This window comes from Podarcis filfolensis (assembly GCF_964270895.1).
Source record: "Podarcis filfolensis genome assembly, chromosome: 1".
NCBI classification, from domain to species: Eukaryota; Metazoa; Chordata; class Lepidosauria; order Squamata; family Lacertidae; genus Podarcis; species Podarcis filfolensis.
In genome coordinates this window covers 68,386,124-68,405,997 of record NC_139604.1, presented here as the reverse complement: position 1 = coordinate 68,405,997, position 19,874 = coordinate 68,386,124, and the positions used below count along the sequence as shown (strand labels likewise).

The window sequence follows — 19,874 nt, the reverse complement described above, 5'->3', positions numbered from 1 at the left end:
AAAATCCCTACTCCCTCTGTGTGTTTGCATCTGTCTCTCAAACACACACATACACTCACACTAAGCAAACTTCATGTTTTTGAAGTTTTCATCAGATAGCCTTAGTCCCTGTCTCCATTTTAAGAAAACTTTAAAAAAATAAAATACATAAAACAAGACTGCTGTCTGCTGCTAAGGTAAGGCTCTTGATTGACACATATTGGTTTTACTCTTGAATGCTGATAAAAAAGCACACTGCTATTCATGGCTGCATCCTTTTGAATATGAGTTTCAGCTCAAGTGTAAGGCAAAAATGTCCTGAATATTCTGCCTGTCAAAGTAGAAATTACACATGGCAGGACAATAATCCTGAACAGATAAATTCCTACCCCCATATCACTAATTCATTGTAATGTATCACAATGCTGGATTTCTGCAATCCTCCCAAAACCTTCTTTGAGGAGGAAAAGAGCCCACAGGAATAATGTTCACAAGTGTTCATACAATGCCTGTACAGTGGAACCTCGGTTCCTGAACAGCTCTGTTGTCATACATTTTGGTTCTCAAACGCCAAAAACCCAGAAGTAATTGCTTCCATTTCCAAATGTTTTTCGGAACCCAAACATGCAACATGGATTTTGTTCAAGAACCAAGGTACCACCGTATCTTGTTTGGAAGCCATCGTCAGCCCAAATGCATGGAACTCTTCTATAACCAAAATTGACAATTTTATATATATATTGGAATGAAACAAAAAGTAACCTTTTGAGGGTTTTAGCACTTTTTCTGGGAAGATGAAATACAAGCAATACAGTATCTCAAGAAGTATCAATTCTAGCCATTATTAAAGACTATGTATTTTATTCTCTTTAAGAAAGACAATTCATATATTTCCAGAATATCTAAGATGTCAAATTTAAACACTCGGAAGGAGGCAAGTCTGCTATCTGTCTTCAGCCTATCTCTTGGTAAACCTTCTAATGCCTGAAGGGGAAATGGGAACCATGAGCTGGCAGTAGTTCCTCAATAGTTGGGTCCTCCTGTCAAAAATTACAATTTATCACTGGGAGACATGTGATCTACAAACACCAAATTAATGTGTGCTGCACAAAGTATAAATTGGCCACAATAAGCTCTAAAATTATGCTTAAGAAAGTATGGAAATTGAATGCATTTTAAGGACACAATTTTCTTATCTTTACTTTTCATTTTGCAGCTGAAGACAAGTAAACGTGTGTATAATTTCTGTGCCCAAGATGCACCAAGTGCCCAGCAGTGGATGGACCGAATACAGAGCTGTATTTCAGATGCATAATTAGGAATTTTGCTTTGCTGCCAACAGCAGAAAGGAAATGATTCCATATGCAAAATAAAATCACTTTGGATTATAACAAGATTTGTTATTGCAGATCAAGCAGCCTTATATTTCAGCCATAAATACTCAAAACATCGCCTTTCCTTAACCATATAGCCTGTATTATGACTCTCCGTATGGAAAACACTCAAAATCAATTAACTTCTCTGCCTACAAAATGGTTCTCTTCAATAGATTTGCAGGCCTGATGACCAGGCGGTATTGTACTGGGATATGCTGTTATCTCAGACTTGCTATTTGTGAACAGTTTCTTCCAAATAACCCTCTATTTTCCAGTGTTTCAGCAAGGGAGTCAATTATCAGGCTAGTAAATCTTATACAGCATTATTAAAATCTTCAAGACCCATTAAGAATTGTATCCCACAGGTGCATAAACAAAATACAGTTTGCACAACTATTTTTTTCTTCTGAAAAGCCTTTCCGGGCGGCTGAGGGACCCTCCTGAAAAATGTTGGTTCTGGTTGTACAGGGCTGTATAGTGGGAAGGGGGAAGTGTCTATAATCAGGCTCATGCAAGGTTCCTCAACCAAATTTCAGGTAATTTTTCCCTCCCCACTACCACCCAACACAACACAGCCCACATTTTTCAGGAGACTTCTCCAACCCTCTGAGCTGCTGCACTTCCCAAAAGATTATCCAGAGGGGATGGAAAGAATGGATTGTGCAGGCTATCCTCTAGCCCTGTAACCATGGTTTGGAAACCAATAAATATGCATGACAGAGTCTTAAGGCATTTATTCTAGACACCAAAAAAGTTTAAGAAAGGTTTCTTTCCTGATATTTTTGTCTCCAGATGTATCTAGATAGTTGAAGGATACATCATTTTTTATTTACATTCTCTTTATCTGTGGCAGTAGATAAATGAAGACAACAAAAAAACTGACAAAGGTCGAAACCTTCTACAAATCACTTGGGAGAAAAGCCTAAGAAATATAAAAAGTTGTATATTAATTTATGTGCTGTTCTGCTCGTTGTAAAATGAAATAACACAATGATAAATGCACTAAACAAAACAAACACTTGCACTGAAATCCTTGAAAGCAGACATTTGAAGGATAGAGGTAAATTATTTATAGCAGAATGCTAGCTAGATAACAGTGATTACAGATAAAGAATATGTACATAATTGGGCATAATATGGTGTGATTTGATACTTTAAAAACATTTTTGCACATGAATTGGAAGAATGTTTTTAGATTTTTTACATTTGCTAACATTGTGTTTGTTCATCTTAAAAATTTTTGAGGAATGTTGTTGGTTTTTTTACAGTCCAGAATTAATAACAAGTTTGACTTGGTGCAATCTGTGATGACTTTGAGTGTGGAGTCTCTAGATAGCTAACATGTCATGTTTTTTGTTTTAAGTACTAATATGCTTAAATATCAAGCTAATATGTCAGAGTTTGTACATACTGGTCAGTATTTTCTAGTGTTTAGTAATGTTGCTTGTAACTTAATGGCTACATTCACATGTCATGCTAAACTATGGTCAAGTGTAACAATAACAAACCAGCGAGTGTTGAGCTTGCATGCTATTCCCTCCTCTTCTGGTGCAGCAAAGAGGAACAGCTCAAATGCTTCCCACTCAAACCGTTTAGTCTTAACCAGGTATCCTAAAACTCGGCCCTCCAGATGTTTTGGAACTACAATTCCCATCATCCCTGACCACGGGCCCTGTTAGCTAGGGATGATGGGAATTGTAGTCCCAAAACATCTGGAGGGCTGAGTTTGGTGATGACTGGTCTTAACTGTAATTAGTGAAAACAAGGCAATTTGAACCCATATTTTACAAAGCTGGGGTATTTTCACTAATGATAGTTAATAGCAGGTACAGTTTAGGAATTGGACAGAATATTCAAATGTGGTTGATGTAAAAGGGAAGAGGGAGCTTTCATTCTGCTCAACACAAGTGTGCTAGAGGTGAGGCAGGGAGCATATTAGCCCAAGGCTCATTGTGGCTTTTCATTCTAACATCAAACCATGGTTTACAATTTCATGTGAACTGGGTCACTACCAACTAACCAAACTGACTTCATTTATAGAATTTCAGTTACTGAAATTGTTTACCTTTTTTTTAAAAAAAACCACTACTTTTTCTATATTTTTTAAAGTAAATAGTGAATACAGATTTCACATTGTACTCAGACTAGGAAATACATCTGTTTTAAATACATTGGAATCCCAAAAACAAACAGGAATGAAGGATTTTTCTAGCATTTTCAGCCGATAAACCACCACCTATGAAAAATGGTGTTTGCACATTCATGTATTTTTCTTTGTATATGAAGTACTTTTATATGTACTTTGTATAATTATTCTGTTCTATAGTTGTTTAAAATGTACACTACTTCTATGGTTGTAACTAGCCAATTTTAATTATTTTATGTATGTTACATAACTAGTGTATGCTAACCAACTTGTAATAAAGATACTTCTTAAGAAAGCATCCCTTCTTTCCTCTACCGAGTGGTATACAATAAATACCTTGCCTCATATAACTGTACAGTTAAACTATATTCCAAATAACCCTGTAATAAAATTCATATTTTTATACAGGCAAGTGCCATCTTGTATGTGGAAAAGACTTGTTCTTAAGTGTGTTTTATCATTATTAAACTCACAACATTCCATTAATACTACAGGCGGCCAGTAATATTTCACTATTATTACTTGCTTAGAAAAGTTGTGCTTCTGTATTAAGTGAATAAAAAAAAATCCACATGCAACATGAATGGATACAATATACAAATGGCATGTTCAACAATAGTTGATTACTTGAGCCTTTTAGCACCAGAACTGCCATAGGAAGGCTTAGACATCTGGCATTTTCCGTTGTCTACGGGAAAATAGTTGGTTTAGGAGGCCTTTTCATTGAGTATTAACACTTCATCAAAAAAATTATTCTAAGTATGCCCTCCAATTTATCTTTAAATGTGCCCCAAAACACACTGTAATTTAGGGCATAGCTGCCAACAGCAAGATTTTGTGAAATTTCTATGATAAAAAATAGAGCAAGTAAATTATATAGCCCATAAACTGGTGACATTTTCTATTCAGATAGTGCACTATTCTTGGGTTTCTTTGCATGCAATATAAGCATCTTATGGTGGTAACCTTTGTACTTGTTTTGTTATTTTCCTAATGTTCAAATGTTTCACAATCTTTCACATCCCAGATATTAAATTGAATGTAGATAACATAATTTTGAGTAGATTTTCTCATGAAGTGTTAGCAGTCACCCGTAGCAGCAGATGCAGAAAACGCTCAGACCATCTCCTCCGCATCTGCTGCTTGCTTGTCACTTTGACCTGTGATGTTCTTGCAGGGCAGTTTGGCTCTGCAAAGGGGTTTAGTTTCCTAGAATGGCCAGCCAGCCCTGACTTGGCAGTTCCTAATAGCAGGCACCTTTATCTGCCTTAATCATCAGCTCCACAGGGATTCTGTAGGGTCATCCTCAAACTAATTACCTGGTTGGTTTGACTTGTTGATTGGGTTGATTCCTGGGTGAAAGGCCTAACCCAGTATTTTGATTGAGAGGCAGAGTGCTGGGAAATGGTGACCTGATAAGAGCATGGCAACCATTCATGGACACATCCACAAGATATATGGTCAGTGGCAATGTGATCTGTTGGGCAATTGTGTTGGGAGCTTCTTATTCAGGGGCCTGAGATTTGGAAGCGAATGTGTATGAGTCAAGATGTGAGACACAGTAGAGGAGAAGAGACTGATGGTGACCCTATACAAGTGACCACAGGTAGGGGGGCCATTGGGTGTATGGGTGAGCTAGATGACTATACAGGACATTCATTACAGGCACCTGGTGCCAACTGAGTTGGTGCTACTGTTTAGTTTGATTACGAATGAAGGAACCTGTCTAGCCTGTATTACTGAGACCTGGGTGAGTTGGGCAGAGTGGATTTGATTCAAGGTTTAACAGATATCTGGTGCAACATCCACCTTGTTTGGAGGTCCAGAGAAGGGGAGTCTCTGTGGTCCATAGAGTTGTTGTCTTGTTCACCAGGAAGCCTTTCCATCCTGGGGTGGGCTATGAAGGCCTGTACCTTGGTAGCCTCAAGGTGTGGTGTTGGGAGAATTCCATGGCACTGGTTCTGGTAGTTCAATAGCTCTAACAAGTGTAGGGTAAGATCTAAACTTCATGTTCTCCATGAAATCCATGGGGCCGTTCAAAGTTGTCAGCAGCCCAATGCATAGGATGTCGCATATATACCCTGATTTGGTCTTTACCTCAGGGTGTGAGGGGTGGCGGGCTGAATATGGGTGGGGAGGGAGAGGTTTGAATTAACCGTTGTCATGGTCAGACATGGTTATGTTTGGTCTTACATCATGTGTCTTCCTCCTACAGTGGTGAGGGGTCCTTCATAGTGTCCACTGCCAAAGACTTGTGGAATTAGAGGAATTTATTAATGCTTTGGGGGATTTTCCAGAAGTCAGAGCCCGCAATCCTGCTAAGACCTTCATTTTACTATGGAATAGCAGCAATCCAGCTGCAAACACTCTTGAAGGAAGCTGATTATCTTGACCCATTTCAGTCTGGGTTCAAGCCCAGCTTTGAGACAAAATAGGCCTTGGATGGATGACCCTGTTTGTTTGTTTGTTTGTTTGTTTGTTTGTTTGTTTGTTTGTTTGTTTCACAACATAAAAATACATTACTTATCTCTCAGTGGCTTTCAATACACTGATCATGGCATCCTCCTGGACTGTCTCTGTGAGTTAGGAGTTGGTGGCATTGTGTTGCTGTGGATCCCTAATTCTTTCTTTTGTTTTAAAATACTTATATTATACTGTTTTATATTGTATTGTTGTTTTAATGATATTGTTAATTTTTTTGTTGTTGTACACCACTTTGAGATTTTAAAAAGTATTAAATTGTTTATAAATGCTTTTACATAAAACAAAAAATAAATATTGTCCTGCCCCTTCCAGCATTAGTTTTTTTTTTGGGGGGGGATTATTATGTTTCTATGTATAACTGGTTTTCTTGATTTTTCTTCTCACTTGCAGCATCCTGCTACATCACTATTCCACAGAAATTTCTCTCTCACACATATTTGCAGGGCACATACACAACTAGTTTGTTTTTTTTTAAAAAGATGGCAAACTGCAAAGTACTGTAAAGCCCATTTCACACATGACAGAGAACTATGAATTAGCTCTGCATGATAAGCCATTTGTGTGAGTGATTCTGTTCAGTATTCAGGTGAGTTTAACTGTGCTGTTTAAGCCCTTCTGATATACATCCTAGTGCTCTAATCGCTGCACAGAATTTTTTTTTTTAAATTTAAAAGGTACATCCAGAATTAGAGCATACTAAAATGAATATGAAAGAGTGAGAGAACTAAAAACAGGAATGAAAATAGGAGACTGAGAAGGACAGAGAGCAAATATAAAATGGGCTACTTTGAAAAACAGCTGGAAAAGCAGGTGCTAATTAAAAGGTAAAGGGACCCCTGACCCTTAAGTCCATTCGCGGATGACTCTGGGGTTGCAGTGCTCATCTCGCTTTATTTGCCAAGGGAGCCAGCGTACAGCTTGTGGGTCATGTGGCCAGCATGACTAAGCCACTTCTGGCGAACCAGAGCAGCGCATGGAAACACCATTTACCTTCCTGCCGGAGCGGTACCTATCTATCTAATTGCACTTTGATGTGCTTTCGAACTGGTAGGTTGGCAGGAGCAGGGAGCGAGCAACGGGAGCTCACCCCGTTGCGGGGATTCGAACCGCCAACCTTCCGATTGGAAAGCCCTAGGCTCTGTGGTTTAACCCACAGCGCCACCCGTGTCCCATAGGTGCTAATTAGGAAGCACAAATTAGGAGCAACAATGTTAGAATGGAAACATGCTACCTGGGTATGTGAAAGTATTGCTATAGGAGCAAAAGCTAATGAGTTTGTTTGAATTTATCTCATGTGTAAATTGCACTTTACAGATATAACAATACAGAAAGAGTGTTTGCATCACCTTGTATCTCTTCAGTTGCAAAGCCTGTTGTCAGATCACATCTTCAGCTCCAAGTCATTGTGCATGTGCTGGTCTAAGACCTGCAAAATAGGCCCAGATACTGGCTTAGCATGCTACTGTGACAATATCAATACATTATTTACAATGACATTTCACTTATTTTGCTTCACTGTCTCCATTTTCCAGCTGGAATAAAATAACTGTGCATCATTATACTATGTGTGTCATACTAATCAATTTCCTCTTCCTATCTTAAGCACAGGATTGTCAGTAATTAATTGGAAACACAATAAGCCGACCTACAGCATCCTAAATCTGTGAATCAAAGTACACTAAATGCAAAAAGTTAACAGATGTGGGGGAAGTGGTTTAGGATAAAGTTTAGCACCACCATCTATGCATGTAATTTTCTCATGCTTTGTTAGTATAGTGATTTCATTATTAACATTCCAATACGTACAACCCATCATAGCCAGGCAGTTATCTTTATTTGATCTTTAAGTGTCTTTGGGCTGAATGCAAGTGACTGCACACAGTGTTCTTATTTTTCATATCTGCTATCATGCAAGAGTTTTGGCTCTTTATGGCTACCAAATGGTCACTTCAGAAAGTTGAAATGCTGAGCTGGAATTTAAAACAAATAAAAAAATCCCTGTTCATTCCAGGAATAACTATCACACCTTCTACCTGGCCTGCTGCCACATGATGTTCATTTCTTTCCAAACATTTGGCTCCCATATGATCTAAAGTCTAGTTCTGTAACCACATTCTTAAGCAACAACACGATATTGCCATGTTCCACCCACCAATGTGCATGATTCCTAATATTGTATCCATATGAGAACATTACAGATGGTTAAAGTCCATTTTTGTAACTGCCACTGTGTGATGGTGCAGCACAACATATTTATCTAGATCCTTTTGCAAATATTAAACCCCACTTTCACTTGGTGAACTTCAACCATTTTTACCTTTGCCCTAGTTGAATCATCCTTCTTTGCTTTGCATTCTTTTCCCTGTGTTACATGATATTATTACATAAAAGCTTTATTTATGTGGCTAGCAAATAGATTGCCAAATAATTTTGGCTAATATTTAGATTTAGTGTCACTTAGAAAGGACTGTATTTTGACATTGTGTTATGTGGATGGAACATATCTGAGGCTGGCATTTAGCAGATGCAGGCTGGGCCAATAGGGAGTTGTTTTAATGGACTATTTTAAATCTTTTTAAAATGATTATTTGTTTAAAATATGAACAGTAATGCAGAATCTACCTTGTTGTTGTTTAGTCGTTTAGTCGTGTCCGACTCTTTGTGACCCCATGGACCAGAGCACGCCAGGCACTCCTGTCTTCCACTGCCTCCCGCAGTTTGGTCAGAAGAATCTACCTACAATCACATTTATTTTTTAGAGAAGAGCAGAGCAATCCACTCCCTGCTCCCCCACTTTATGCCAAACTTGGGAGTAGGGGCTGGATTGAGCAGAAGCATCACTCCACTCAGGCCTCCTGGCTGAGCCGGACAGCCAACCTGAGTGATACAAACATTATCCCATCAAGGCTGATTTTCCTCCTGCCAAATACCTTCCCTCTTTGGGGTATCTCCTGCAGAGCACTGAGGAAAGCCTCCATGTCTAAAATATTGGCATCTTCTGTCTCATGAGTCAACGAGTACACCTCCACCCAAACGGGTGCATTAGCAGCAATAAAGTGCCCTCCCCGGGACACAAGCCAGGATAGTGTGTGTGGAAGTCCTGGGCTGCCCAGACAACAAGACCCGCCCCCTGGCCTTGTTGGTGTGGTCCAAAGGAAAGCAGAGCAATACGTTTGTTTTGTGTCCTGGTTTTGTTCTCATGTTTCTCCTTTTAAGCTTTACTTACTCTTTTTGAACTGTATGTAAAAACGCAAATAAAAATTACTTAAGAATTTTTTTCCCCAGGCTTTACATCTGAACCAGGCCTAAAACATCTTTCTTTAATTATGTCAAACAGCACAGCTAGTAGCGTCCTATGGCAGATGGTCTTTATTTTAGGACAACTTCTGGCCCCAGCAAGCGAAGTGCCATGCATGGACACTGGGAAAGCAAGGGGGCAACAGGAGCAAAAACCCTGTATGATGTCTGACATGTTGTTTTGTGGGAAGCTCTCTTGGCAAACATTACTACATTAATCAGGAATAAACTACCACTTTTGCTTTGCTGATTCACAATCTTGTGTGGGTGTGTTCAGATATATACAAAAAGGTTTGAATCAACTTATTTTTCTGGAGTTGCGTAAGATCTTGCATGTTTGACAGATCTGGGTCCAGAGATTTTCTTGAGATCCTTTTTACTATTAGTTTTATAATTGCACAAATTATGGCTTTCCTACTTTCTGTATTTTTCAGCCGAAACTTTATTTTTGTAAGTTTCTTCCAACTTTTCTGTGCAGAACATAGCTCCACCTTCCTTAGACAAACACCAGCTGTAAAGCACTGCTGCATACTTTGACCTGCGCTTGAAGATAATACCGAAACATCCGTATTTGGAATTTTACAATTGAAAGACCCTGCAATGAACCTCCAATAAACTAAAAAAATAAACAGAAGGATTACATTCTGAATTGGGGCAAAATAGCAGATCAGGTTGCTTTTAAAGTTCCGGATGCATAAGCATGTGACCTGTCATAGCTACCACTTGTTGTCACACGGTTTCAAGCGGTCTATTTCCAAACCTGGTGGGTGAGTAGTGAGCCATGGCATCTTCTAGTTCCCTTGGTCTTTATTTGATGAAATATCAAAAGCACTGAACATTTTCTTTTCTCATCTAAGGTTTAAAATAGCTTATAGTGATGACACTCACTTATATGAATTATCACTGCACTTTACTGAAAGTGAAGTTAGTTTCTCGGATAAATATTCTCTGGAGAGAGCAGATTCATACTCAGTGTGGGTCACTTCTATGTAGTTGGTCCCACGTTGCATTGCTAACAACTGAATCAGGAAGCCATTGGTAGCTTCCACCTGCCATTGTGAGATTGTCCTCCTAAGACTGACCTCTGGGGCAACCTAGTTGTCAGGAGCCGAGGCTGCCATCTTGATAACACAGCACACAAGTCGTAATTAGCTTGAAAATTTATTGCAATACAAACAATTAGCCTTGGATGTCTAACTGAGCATTTGCTTTACGAGTCAGTTGACCCTTCTGGGGAATGTTTCCGGGTTCTGCAGAATATCCTGAACCTATGACCCTTATACTTCCGGGTTTGTTTTCTGTCTAAGACCTTTCCCATACGTCTGTTCTTTGGGCTCCAGGGGTTAATTAACTCCTCTTCCAGTGACAAAAAGCTACCCCTCCTGTTTTCCGAAGCTGCCTGTGCTTCTTCAGCAAGCTGACTTCTCTCCTCCCACTCTCTGCTGACACCTTATCTACATTCCATTCTGTGTCGGGAGAGGGGAACTGCTCCCAGCTGTCTGACTGCTTCCAAACTCCTGCTGTGTTTCTCTGCTTGGGGCAGATGTGTTCATGACACTATTCCTAGCCGTCATTTGACTGTAAGCTACAAGGGTAAGGAGTCTTGCAATGGTCTTAAATTATTATACAGTGGTACCTCGGGTTCCAGACACTTCAGGTTCCAGACTCTGCTAACCCAGAAATAGTACCTCGGGTTAAGAACTTTGCTTCAGGATGAGAACAGAAATTGCACGGCGGCTGGAGGCCCCATTGGCTAAAGTGGTACCTCAGGTTAAGAACAGTTTCAGGTTAAGAATAGACCTCCAGAACAAATTAAGTTCTTAACCCGAGGTACCACTGTACTTCTCAGACCTGACACTCTGAAGAACACAGTGTTACCCCTTTCAACTGGTTTCAGGTGGCATACTTGAAAACCTGGCAGATGATTCAAGAGACAGGGAAGGACAAATTTCCCCATATTTGAATGATCTTGATGAGTGAGCTGCATTTTCATTGTGGCAGGTACTTGAGGAACCACCTTAGCCAGCCATGTCACCAGAAGGTCTTGGTACCAGATGGATAACATCAAGACACATTAACTTGAGTCCCTTTTATTTGGCAGTATCAGAAATGTATGAGAAAATCATTTCTTTTTCACTTCCTCCAGAAACTTTTACAATAAACCTTTCGGCTGCTGCATAGAGACTTCAATTTTTGTCCTGATTCTTTGTGGTCAAGAAATTGCCCTGGGGAAAACTTTATGTCCACTTTGTCATAAATAAGGATAACCACATCTGGCAGTAGTGGACTCTTATGTTTTTTTAAACCAAGTATGCACTTAGAACAAATGACCTAATCATCTTCCCTGGCCTAGACAAGTTATGGAGCTCCACAACTGAGCTGCATCATCTATATTGCCCACCCACCCCATGCTGTTTCCCAGTTCTGGTATTATTGGTGTGAGACTCAACCAAAGAGGAGCAGTGCCTGAACTGCATTAAGTACAACTGCAGCTGTACTTATGAAAAGTCCTTTATAATTTCCTCAGTCAGATCTTGGTGTTGTATCCAATTCAAACATTCAAGTGTGGGAGATGTCCCATATAGGGCTACATCGCCTTAGGATGCATGTATATGGGATGCATATTGGAAAGTGTTCCCCATGTTAACATCTTCCTGAGCATGGAGAACTTTCATCATGAAGGCTTCTAGCCTCCCTTTTCATTGAGGGGTAAGCTTTCTAAAGCTTTCTAGGAGTTTTATTTTACTACAGCCTAGGAGTGGGGAACCTATGGAGGTCTAGATATTGATAAACTACAACTTCCATAATCCCTAACCATTAGCCATGGGTGGCTGTAGTTAATGGCAGCCAGAGTACAGAATTTAGAGGACCAGAGGTTGTCCAGCCCTGCTGCATACAGCTTTGCCACTGTCATTGTTATGTCCTACGTTTGGTGTCCTGGGGATGAATCCTTGCATACGTGTTCAACATTTGAGTACTGTCAAGTTATCGGTGAAAAAACCACCACATATAAAACAACAAAGAAATGACCTGCCATCACTTCAGATGCACTGCCAATCATATATTTAGCTAAGCACCACTGAGATAATGTGCTGTCACATAATGTGATAATCAAGCAACATTAAACACGTGTATAAATCAGCCCTAAATGGTATCCTTCATTTTATCCAATCATGCAGCCAGGTGGACATTTAAGTGCTTAAACTCATTCATGGCAGCAAAGCTTGATATTTCAGAATACAGTATTTCAGCAGTGAGCCAAAGAATCTTCAGTTCATACGTTATTGGATACTGTTTTGTCTGTGTGGTTCATGGGTTAAATATGACTTTCTGCCTGCCTGCTTCAAAGTTGTTTTCATCAAGCGGGAGCTGGGAGAGCATTTTGATCTCAATCATTTACAATAGATGATGCCTGTCAACCTGTCAGACTCCCTTATTATCTTTCTATTGTATTTTACCGATACCATCCTCTGTTACCACCAGGACCTGGCTTCAAGTAAGTTATGAGTAGTCCAGTTATACCGTTGTCTTCACTTCTTCCCCAATTCCAGGAAAACAAAAGAGTTCTTTTTCTAAATAAACTAGAGTGGCAATTCCTCAAGGTTCAGAAATCTTTGTGACTGAATATCCAGCTGCCTCTAAAATTTATCACCTAAATCATCTGTAGCCAGACAGAAGATAGAAAACAAATGGTCTCGGGGAGGGAAACTGAGCTGCATACACTGTTTGGCAAAAACCAGGATTAGGGCTGGGCGATATCTGGTTGTCAACATTGTGATGTATCAATAGCTAAATACCATGATATGCTGATACATCATGATGTCTGGAATGTACCTTAGCTGCTTCTTCACCCAGCCCTATTGAGCAAGCCCCAATGCTTCTCCAGCTCACACAAGCCAGAGGGGCATTGGGGCTTTGTTAAACCACTCAGGGCGAGCCTCCATATCGCTCCAGCTCACGCGAGCTGTGTGGGGACTTGCAGAGTGAGCCTGAAAAGGTGCTTGCCCAGAACCTTTTTAGGCTCCATCTGCACCTTTGCCATCTGCAGGTAATTTAAGCTGCCACAATATACTGTATTGTCAGCTGAAAAACCTGTATTGGAATCTGAACCCGTTTCAGACAATTTACCAATGCATCACCCAGCTCTAGCCAGGATATGGAATATCTTATAAGGCAAGGAATCTGCCCTTTTTCATTTAACCTTCTCATACAGTTTCCAACCTATACAGTTCCCTTGATGTGTAAGTATGTTTTTTCATACCCATGAACACACTGGACCTAGAAGTTCTCTTATACCACTCTGAAACCTGATTTAACAATGGCACTTCAGTTTCCTGAAAATATAAGAACTGTTGTCCCTCTTAATACCCAGAAGTTTTAGGAACAAATTGCTAATGGAGAGTTCTTAGTCATTGTCCCATCTGCGTCCTAAATAAACTGAACAAGCCTGACCAGTGGCAGGAAACTGAACACTGGCAGGCTTGGAAATCTCTCCAGGTTCTTGATCTTTTATTCTCTTCAGAGCAGCTGATCCCTTCCTCCAGGGCCCGAATCCAATTTTTTCCAAAAAACATTGTCCAAGTAAGTTGATTCTAATCTACTCCAGACTTGTGGCACATGATAAAGTGCCGGCCGTCTCTCATTTTGTGGTAGGGATGTGTACAGCAGCCTGAAAAGTTGCCATTGAGGAAGATGAAGCGGATTCAGGAACAAAGTTAAGCTAGTTCTGCAACAGTGTGTAAAAGGCATGTCCTTGACCACTCCACGTGGTATATTAACAAAGTCAACATGCCCCAAAGGTCAAGGTACAATCTCTAAATGCAACGTGCAGTTGCTACAGCAGCTCCTCCAGCATAAACGTTTGTGTGTTAGCCCTCAGCTGGACTACTTTGTGATTTTAGGACAAGCCTATTTATTTGCAGAGTGTGTTTGGTGCAGCCAGTATTGTTGTCATTCAGTAAACTTCAGTTTGAAATGCTCACACTAATAGATTTTCCAGGTTTTAATTGCTGCAGAGCTAAATGTGTACCAGAATACAGATCATGATTTATTTATTTTATATATGTACATACCCCCTCATTCTATGCAAAAATTCTTTCAGGGTGGCTTACATAAATCTACCAAAAAAGAAAAGTGTGAAAAAATAAAACCGATTTCAAAAATACAACATTAGCAAATAAACAGCAGGATAAAAGCATCAGTTCCCTTAGAGGGAAAGGGTTGTGGTTCAGTGGCAAAGCATGTGGCTTGTATGTAAAAGATCACTGCTTCAATCCCTGGCCTCTCCAGACAGAGAAGGGAGAAACCTCTGCCTGAAACCCTGAAAGGCTGCTGCTGCCTGTCAGTGTAGATAGTGTGGAGCTTTGTGGACCTAAGGTCTGACTCACTATAAGGCAGCTTCCTATGTTCTTAACTGAAACAGTTCCATTATGTGTTAGAAATTAAAAGTGCCAGAAAGATAACTGAGGCGACTCTTCCATAAACAGAATGCCAAAACCAAGAAAGCTGCTCTCAGCTGACAGGGGCACTTAGACAAAGGCCTTCAAATATTACCCTGAGTAGGTTTATGTTCAAATCACCAAGTCTTCAGGTACCAATAGATGTATAGAGCTTTAAAGTTAAGCACCAATATTTTCCTCAAATATATAATGTATTTATTATGTTGTAAGCTGCCTAGAATGCTGTGGGTTAAACCACAGAGCCTAGGACTTGCCGATCAGAAGGTTGGTGGTTCGAATTCCCGCGAAGGGGTGAGCTCCTATTGTTCGGTCCCTGCTTCTGCCAACCTAGCAGTTCGAAAGCATGTCAAAGTGCAAGTAGATAAATAGGTACCGCTCCAGCAGGAAGGTAAACGCCGTTTCCGTGTGCTGCTCTGGTTTGCCAGAAGCGGCTTAGTCATGCTGACCACATGGCCCGGGAGCTGTCTGCGGACAAACGCCGGCTCCCTCGGCCAATAGAGCGAGATGAGCACCGCAACCCCAGAGTTGGTCACGACTGGACCTAATGGTCAGGGGCCCCATTACCTTTAAGCTGCCTAGAAATGATGCTGTCCAATAAGACAACTTAGAAAACTTTAAAATAAAATGGACTAGGAGGGTAGTGCAGTGGTTTCAACGCTGACAAAATGTGTGCTTGCACTTAGCAGCCATGTTGTGGACAACCTGCAAATGTGGCCCCATTAGAGTAGCCTAACCAAAGACGCCTGCTTCTTGGGAGGAAACCAATGACAAACCTAGACAGCATCTTAAAAAGCAGAGACATCACCTTGCCAACAAAGGTCCGTAGTTAAAGCTATGGTTTTCCCAGTAGTGATGTATGGAAGTGAGAGCTGGACCATAAAGAAGGCTGATCGCCGAAGAATTGATGCTTTTGAATTATGGTGCTGGAGGAGACTCTTGAGAGTCCCATGGACTGCAAGAAGATCAAACGTATCCATTCTTAAGGAAATCAGTCCTGTGTGCTCACTGGAAGGCCAGATCCTGAAGCTGAGGTTCCAATACTTTGGCCACCTTATGAGAAGAGAAGACTCCCTGGAAAAGACCCTGATGTTGGGAAAGATGGAGGGCACAAGGAGTAGGGGACAACAGAGGACGAGATGGTTGGATAGTGTTCTCAAGGCTACCAGCATGAGTTTGACCAAACTGCTGGAGGCAGTGAAAGACAGGAGTGCCTGGCGTGCTCTAGTCCATGGGGTCACGAAGAGTCGGACACGACTAATCGACTAAACAACAACAACAACAACCTGGAAGTTACCAGAGCATGAATTACCAAACATTCATGCCAACAAATTTAAATGGGGAAATAATGCTACTTTTCTGGGTAAAAATGCTCTACATTCAGCAAATTTATTAAATTTGTTTTTATCTTGCACACACCACCATTTAGGGTTCATTGTGCAATTTCATGTTCTACAATATATAAAGCATGGACTTGGGTTTATACTCTTAGACTAGTTAAGGATGGATTCCGAAAGACCCAGCAGATCTATAGCCTACATTTTACAATGTAGTACGGTGTAGTTGAATAAGTCCCCTTTTATATAGAAGCATCTCAAAACATATGAATATTTCTGCAAGGTAAAAATCAATATACTTAATCAACCTCACCAATTCTCCCCAAGTTTTATGCTCACCTTAGACAAAGCCCACCCACTCTTCCTAGAAGTAATACAGCCTTTTGGTACTTGAGTCCAAGATCAATGCATGCCATAGAGCCCCTGCAGCTGTTGTTTACCATGTTGCTGCACATTCTGGTCCTCCATGTGCCTCTCTGTGGACACAAAATTCTTCACAACAAGCCGAGAACACGACTTGTTATGTAACTGGTGAGAGGCGGTAGCAGAGAATGAGGAGGACATGCAACCAAACAATCTACATCATGAAATTCCTGCATGACAATAGTGCTTCTTGTCTCCTTCCCACCCCAGACTCCCCAAAAGGTTTAAAATATAACTGAGCACATTAGCCTTTTTATTGGAAAACTGGAAATGCACATAAGCCTACACAGAAGGACTTGCCAAAATAAGGCAAAACAAAACAAGAAGCTGTTCCGCTCCGAGGAAAGGGGCAGAGGCCAAAAAACTTGAGAAAGAGATTGCAAATAGGGTGAATGAGAGGCCTGCCCCAAGAGACAGCTACAACCCGGGGGCTCTGGGTTGAGGCAGTCAGACATTCTCAGTTTGGCCCGCCAGTGGCCTGAATTGCACATCCTCTACCCTGAAAACAAATGCCTCTGGGTGCAGGCAACATGTTCCAAATCTACTCCCCACCCACACTTCAAACTGATGCTCTGTCTTCAACAAAAGGCCTCACAATGGTACAGGAGAGAATGTACAAAGCTGTTAAGACAAGAAATGGCTACCACTGTATTGCAAAGCAGCTAAAGGCGAGTTTCTCCTCAGTGGTAGTGATGTAGTAAGAGAGTGATCCATCTTTCAATGTGATATTTCAACACATTGAACCCTGAAATCTGAATTACATCAACATTATTACAACAGTAGCATTTCAAAAACTATATGTTTATCTATAGATATAGATACTGCAAAAGACAGAACACTGCTTGCAAAACTTCAAAAAAATGCAATAAAAGCTGAAGAAAAAGGAATGAATTGTTCTCTACATCAACAGGAGGCTGAAGCTTTGAGATCAGAGACAGTAACAGCAAGAGGAGGGCACTTCTGCCCTTCTAGCTCAAGACTCAAATGACTCAAGAAGCCTAACGAAATATGCTGAAAGTACAATCACAAAGACATAATCGAACAAGCAGCAGATAAAGTCCTGCTGAAACATAGGGCATCAGGTGGTAGCAGAAGGTAGGGAGCTGTCCAGATAGGTGTGCTGACATAGAGAAAGCCCTCTTGCACTTCCCACCCCGACTGCACAATTGCTGGCTCCCACAGGGGGAGGAAAGAAAGGGAAAGTCCCACTTAAGCCAGCAGATGTCCGTTGCGCAAGTGGGGTACTGCAGTTGGCTATCAAGCAACATCAAGAGCATCCCATGGTACAGATATCACAAATGTTACATAGAAGAAAAAAAAGGTGAAAGGAGCTAAACTCGAATAATGAGCTTTATTCATAATACAGTAATACCTCGGGTTAAGATCTTAATTCGTTCTGGAGGTCCATTCTTAACCTGAAACTGTTCTTAACCTGAGGTGCCACTTTAGCTAATGGGGCCTCCTGCTGCCGCCGCGCCGCCGCCACACAATTTCTGTTCTCATCCTGAAGCAAAGTTCTCAACCTGAGGTACTATTTCTGGGTTAGCATAGTCTGTAACTTGAAGCGTCTGTAACCTGAAGCATCTGTAACCCGAGGTACCACTGTATTGTGTAGAAAAAAATGCATTATATTTAAATTTCAGATTTTAAATTCCATATTTGATCTTACATTGTATATTTAAGTTTTAATGTGCATAAGCTGCAAATTGATTCAATTCAGCAAAATAGAATCTTTTGTGCATGTTGCTGAATACAATCTCTAATAAGCAACATGCACCAACTGAACTGGCTAGGTGCACTGTCTAAGTGGAAATTGGGCGATGGAGAGGGTGTTCCACAACGAACGCAACTACTTAGTTATGACTACTGCTCAGCTGTAGCCAGTGATTATCAAGTTAGAACCATTGTAAATTAGACCAAAACATTGTGGAAAATGAAACACTGAATGCACAACCCAGTATAAGCAGTTTGTTTTAATTTGGCTTCCATGCAAGTACTTGCCAGCTGATTGTGCCCTTGTTTATTCCTGACAACTAATAAAACCTGTCCTAAATAAGCCAGGAAGTGTCTATAGCTGATTGCCTTCTGAAATGACTGGCTGTGACTTGTACCGTTTCTTCACTGAGAACTGGTACAGCATCTAGTATGTCTTAAGAGTGGCTCTTCCCACCTACAAACATCTAACAAATCCCACAAATACATTCTCAGCCTGGCTACTGATTGATAAGGATATGCTTCTATCATTTACACAATCCTGATCATTTAGCACAATCCTGCATGTCTACCCAGAAGCCACTCCTACTGAGGTCAATGAGACTTACTCCCAAGTAAATGTGTATAGGATTGCAGCATTAATTTAGACAATGGGTAAAGGGTTTGTAATGCAGTTGCAGAGACTCAATATGCAGTTAGTTACAGAGAGAGAGCCAAAAACCCTGTACAGGTATACAAGGGCTGCAAAGTAAGACTGAAGTGTTAACAGCAGATGTCACTACAGCCTCTACTGTATAATCACATGCTTGCTTCTGTATTGCTATATGATTTGGGGAATGCCTATGGACCTAATTTTCTATACTTGTCTGTCCAAATGACCTAAATGAGTGGCATTAGACTTTTCACATAATGCCTGGCTACATAAGCCGTTTAATGAAATTACCAAAGTTGCATCACAAAATATTCCAACAGCTAAACTGCTGGATTAACAGACTAGTCAGAAAGTAATACTTTTCTCAGCATGTCAAATAACAGCTACCTCTTAAAAACTCCCCTGCGAACTCCCCTGCGAATTCCTGTTTTATACTCTGTCATTCAGGGCATAATTGCACTTGGAGAAAATGAAATTCTTCAAAAGCACAAAGCACTTTTTGCTCTCTTTAGTGGGAGGAAAAAGCTTGAGCAGGTGGGTGCTGCACTGCCTATCTTTTCAGATAGGACTGCAACGGAGTAGTGAAGAGGCTTGTAACAAACTGGAGACAAAGAATCTGAAAACGGGGTCCAATAAATTTAATAGGTAAAGGTAAAGGTACCCCTGACCATTAGGTCCAGTTGTGACCAACTCTGGGGTTGCGGCGCTTATCTCGCTCTATGGGCCGAGGGAGCCGGCATTTGTCCGCAGACAGCTCCCGAGTCATGTGGCCAGCATGACTGGCGAACCAGAGCAGTGCACGGAAACGTCATTTACCTTCCCGCTGGAGTGGTACCTATTTGTCTACTTGCACTTTGACGTGCTTTCGAACTGCTAGGTTGGCAGGAGCTGGGACAGAGCAACGAGAGCTCACCCCGTTGCAGGGATTCAAACCGCCAACCTTCTGATCGGGAAGTCCTAGGCTCTGTGGTTTAGCCCACAGCGCCACTCGTGTCCCTTAATAAATTTAAT

General features: G+C 40.9%; 1 protein-coding gene and 1 long non-coding RNA gene across 11 annotated transcripts in view; one reads left to right on the top strand and one right to left on the bottom strand.

The window, feature by feature from the left end:
* The window catches only part of SBF2 (SET binding factor 2), a 233,040-nt gene extending 229,127 nt beyond the window's left edge, over positions 1–3,913 (top strand). For all 5 annotated transcript variants that reach the window (XM_083595457.1, XM_083595458.1, XM_083595460.1 and 2 more), the window contains one exon: positions 1,196–3,913. In XM_083595457.1, the coding sequence (XP_083451583.1) occupies positions 1,196–1,294 (99 nt within the window). In that variant the 3' untranslated portion in view covers positions 1,295–3,913. The remainder of the gene's footprint in view (positions 1–1,195) is intronic.
* Positions 1–19,874, bottom strand: part of LOC310756434 — a 65,600-nt gene that overhangs the window by 7,637 nt on the left and 38,089 nt on the right. For 3 of the 6 annotated variants that reach the window (XR_014544870.1, XR_014544871.1, XR_014544872.1), the window contains exon 4: positions 7,332–7,411. This is a non-coding gene — a long non-coding RNA (uncharacterized lncRNA). Of the gene's footprint in view, positions 1–756; positions 1,020–2,074; positions 2,278–7,331; positions 7,412–19,874 lie in introns of those variants that run through there. The other 3 variants (XR_014544869.1, XR_014544874.1, XR_014544873.1) reach the window with 2 other exon arrangements.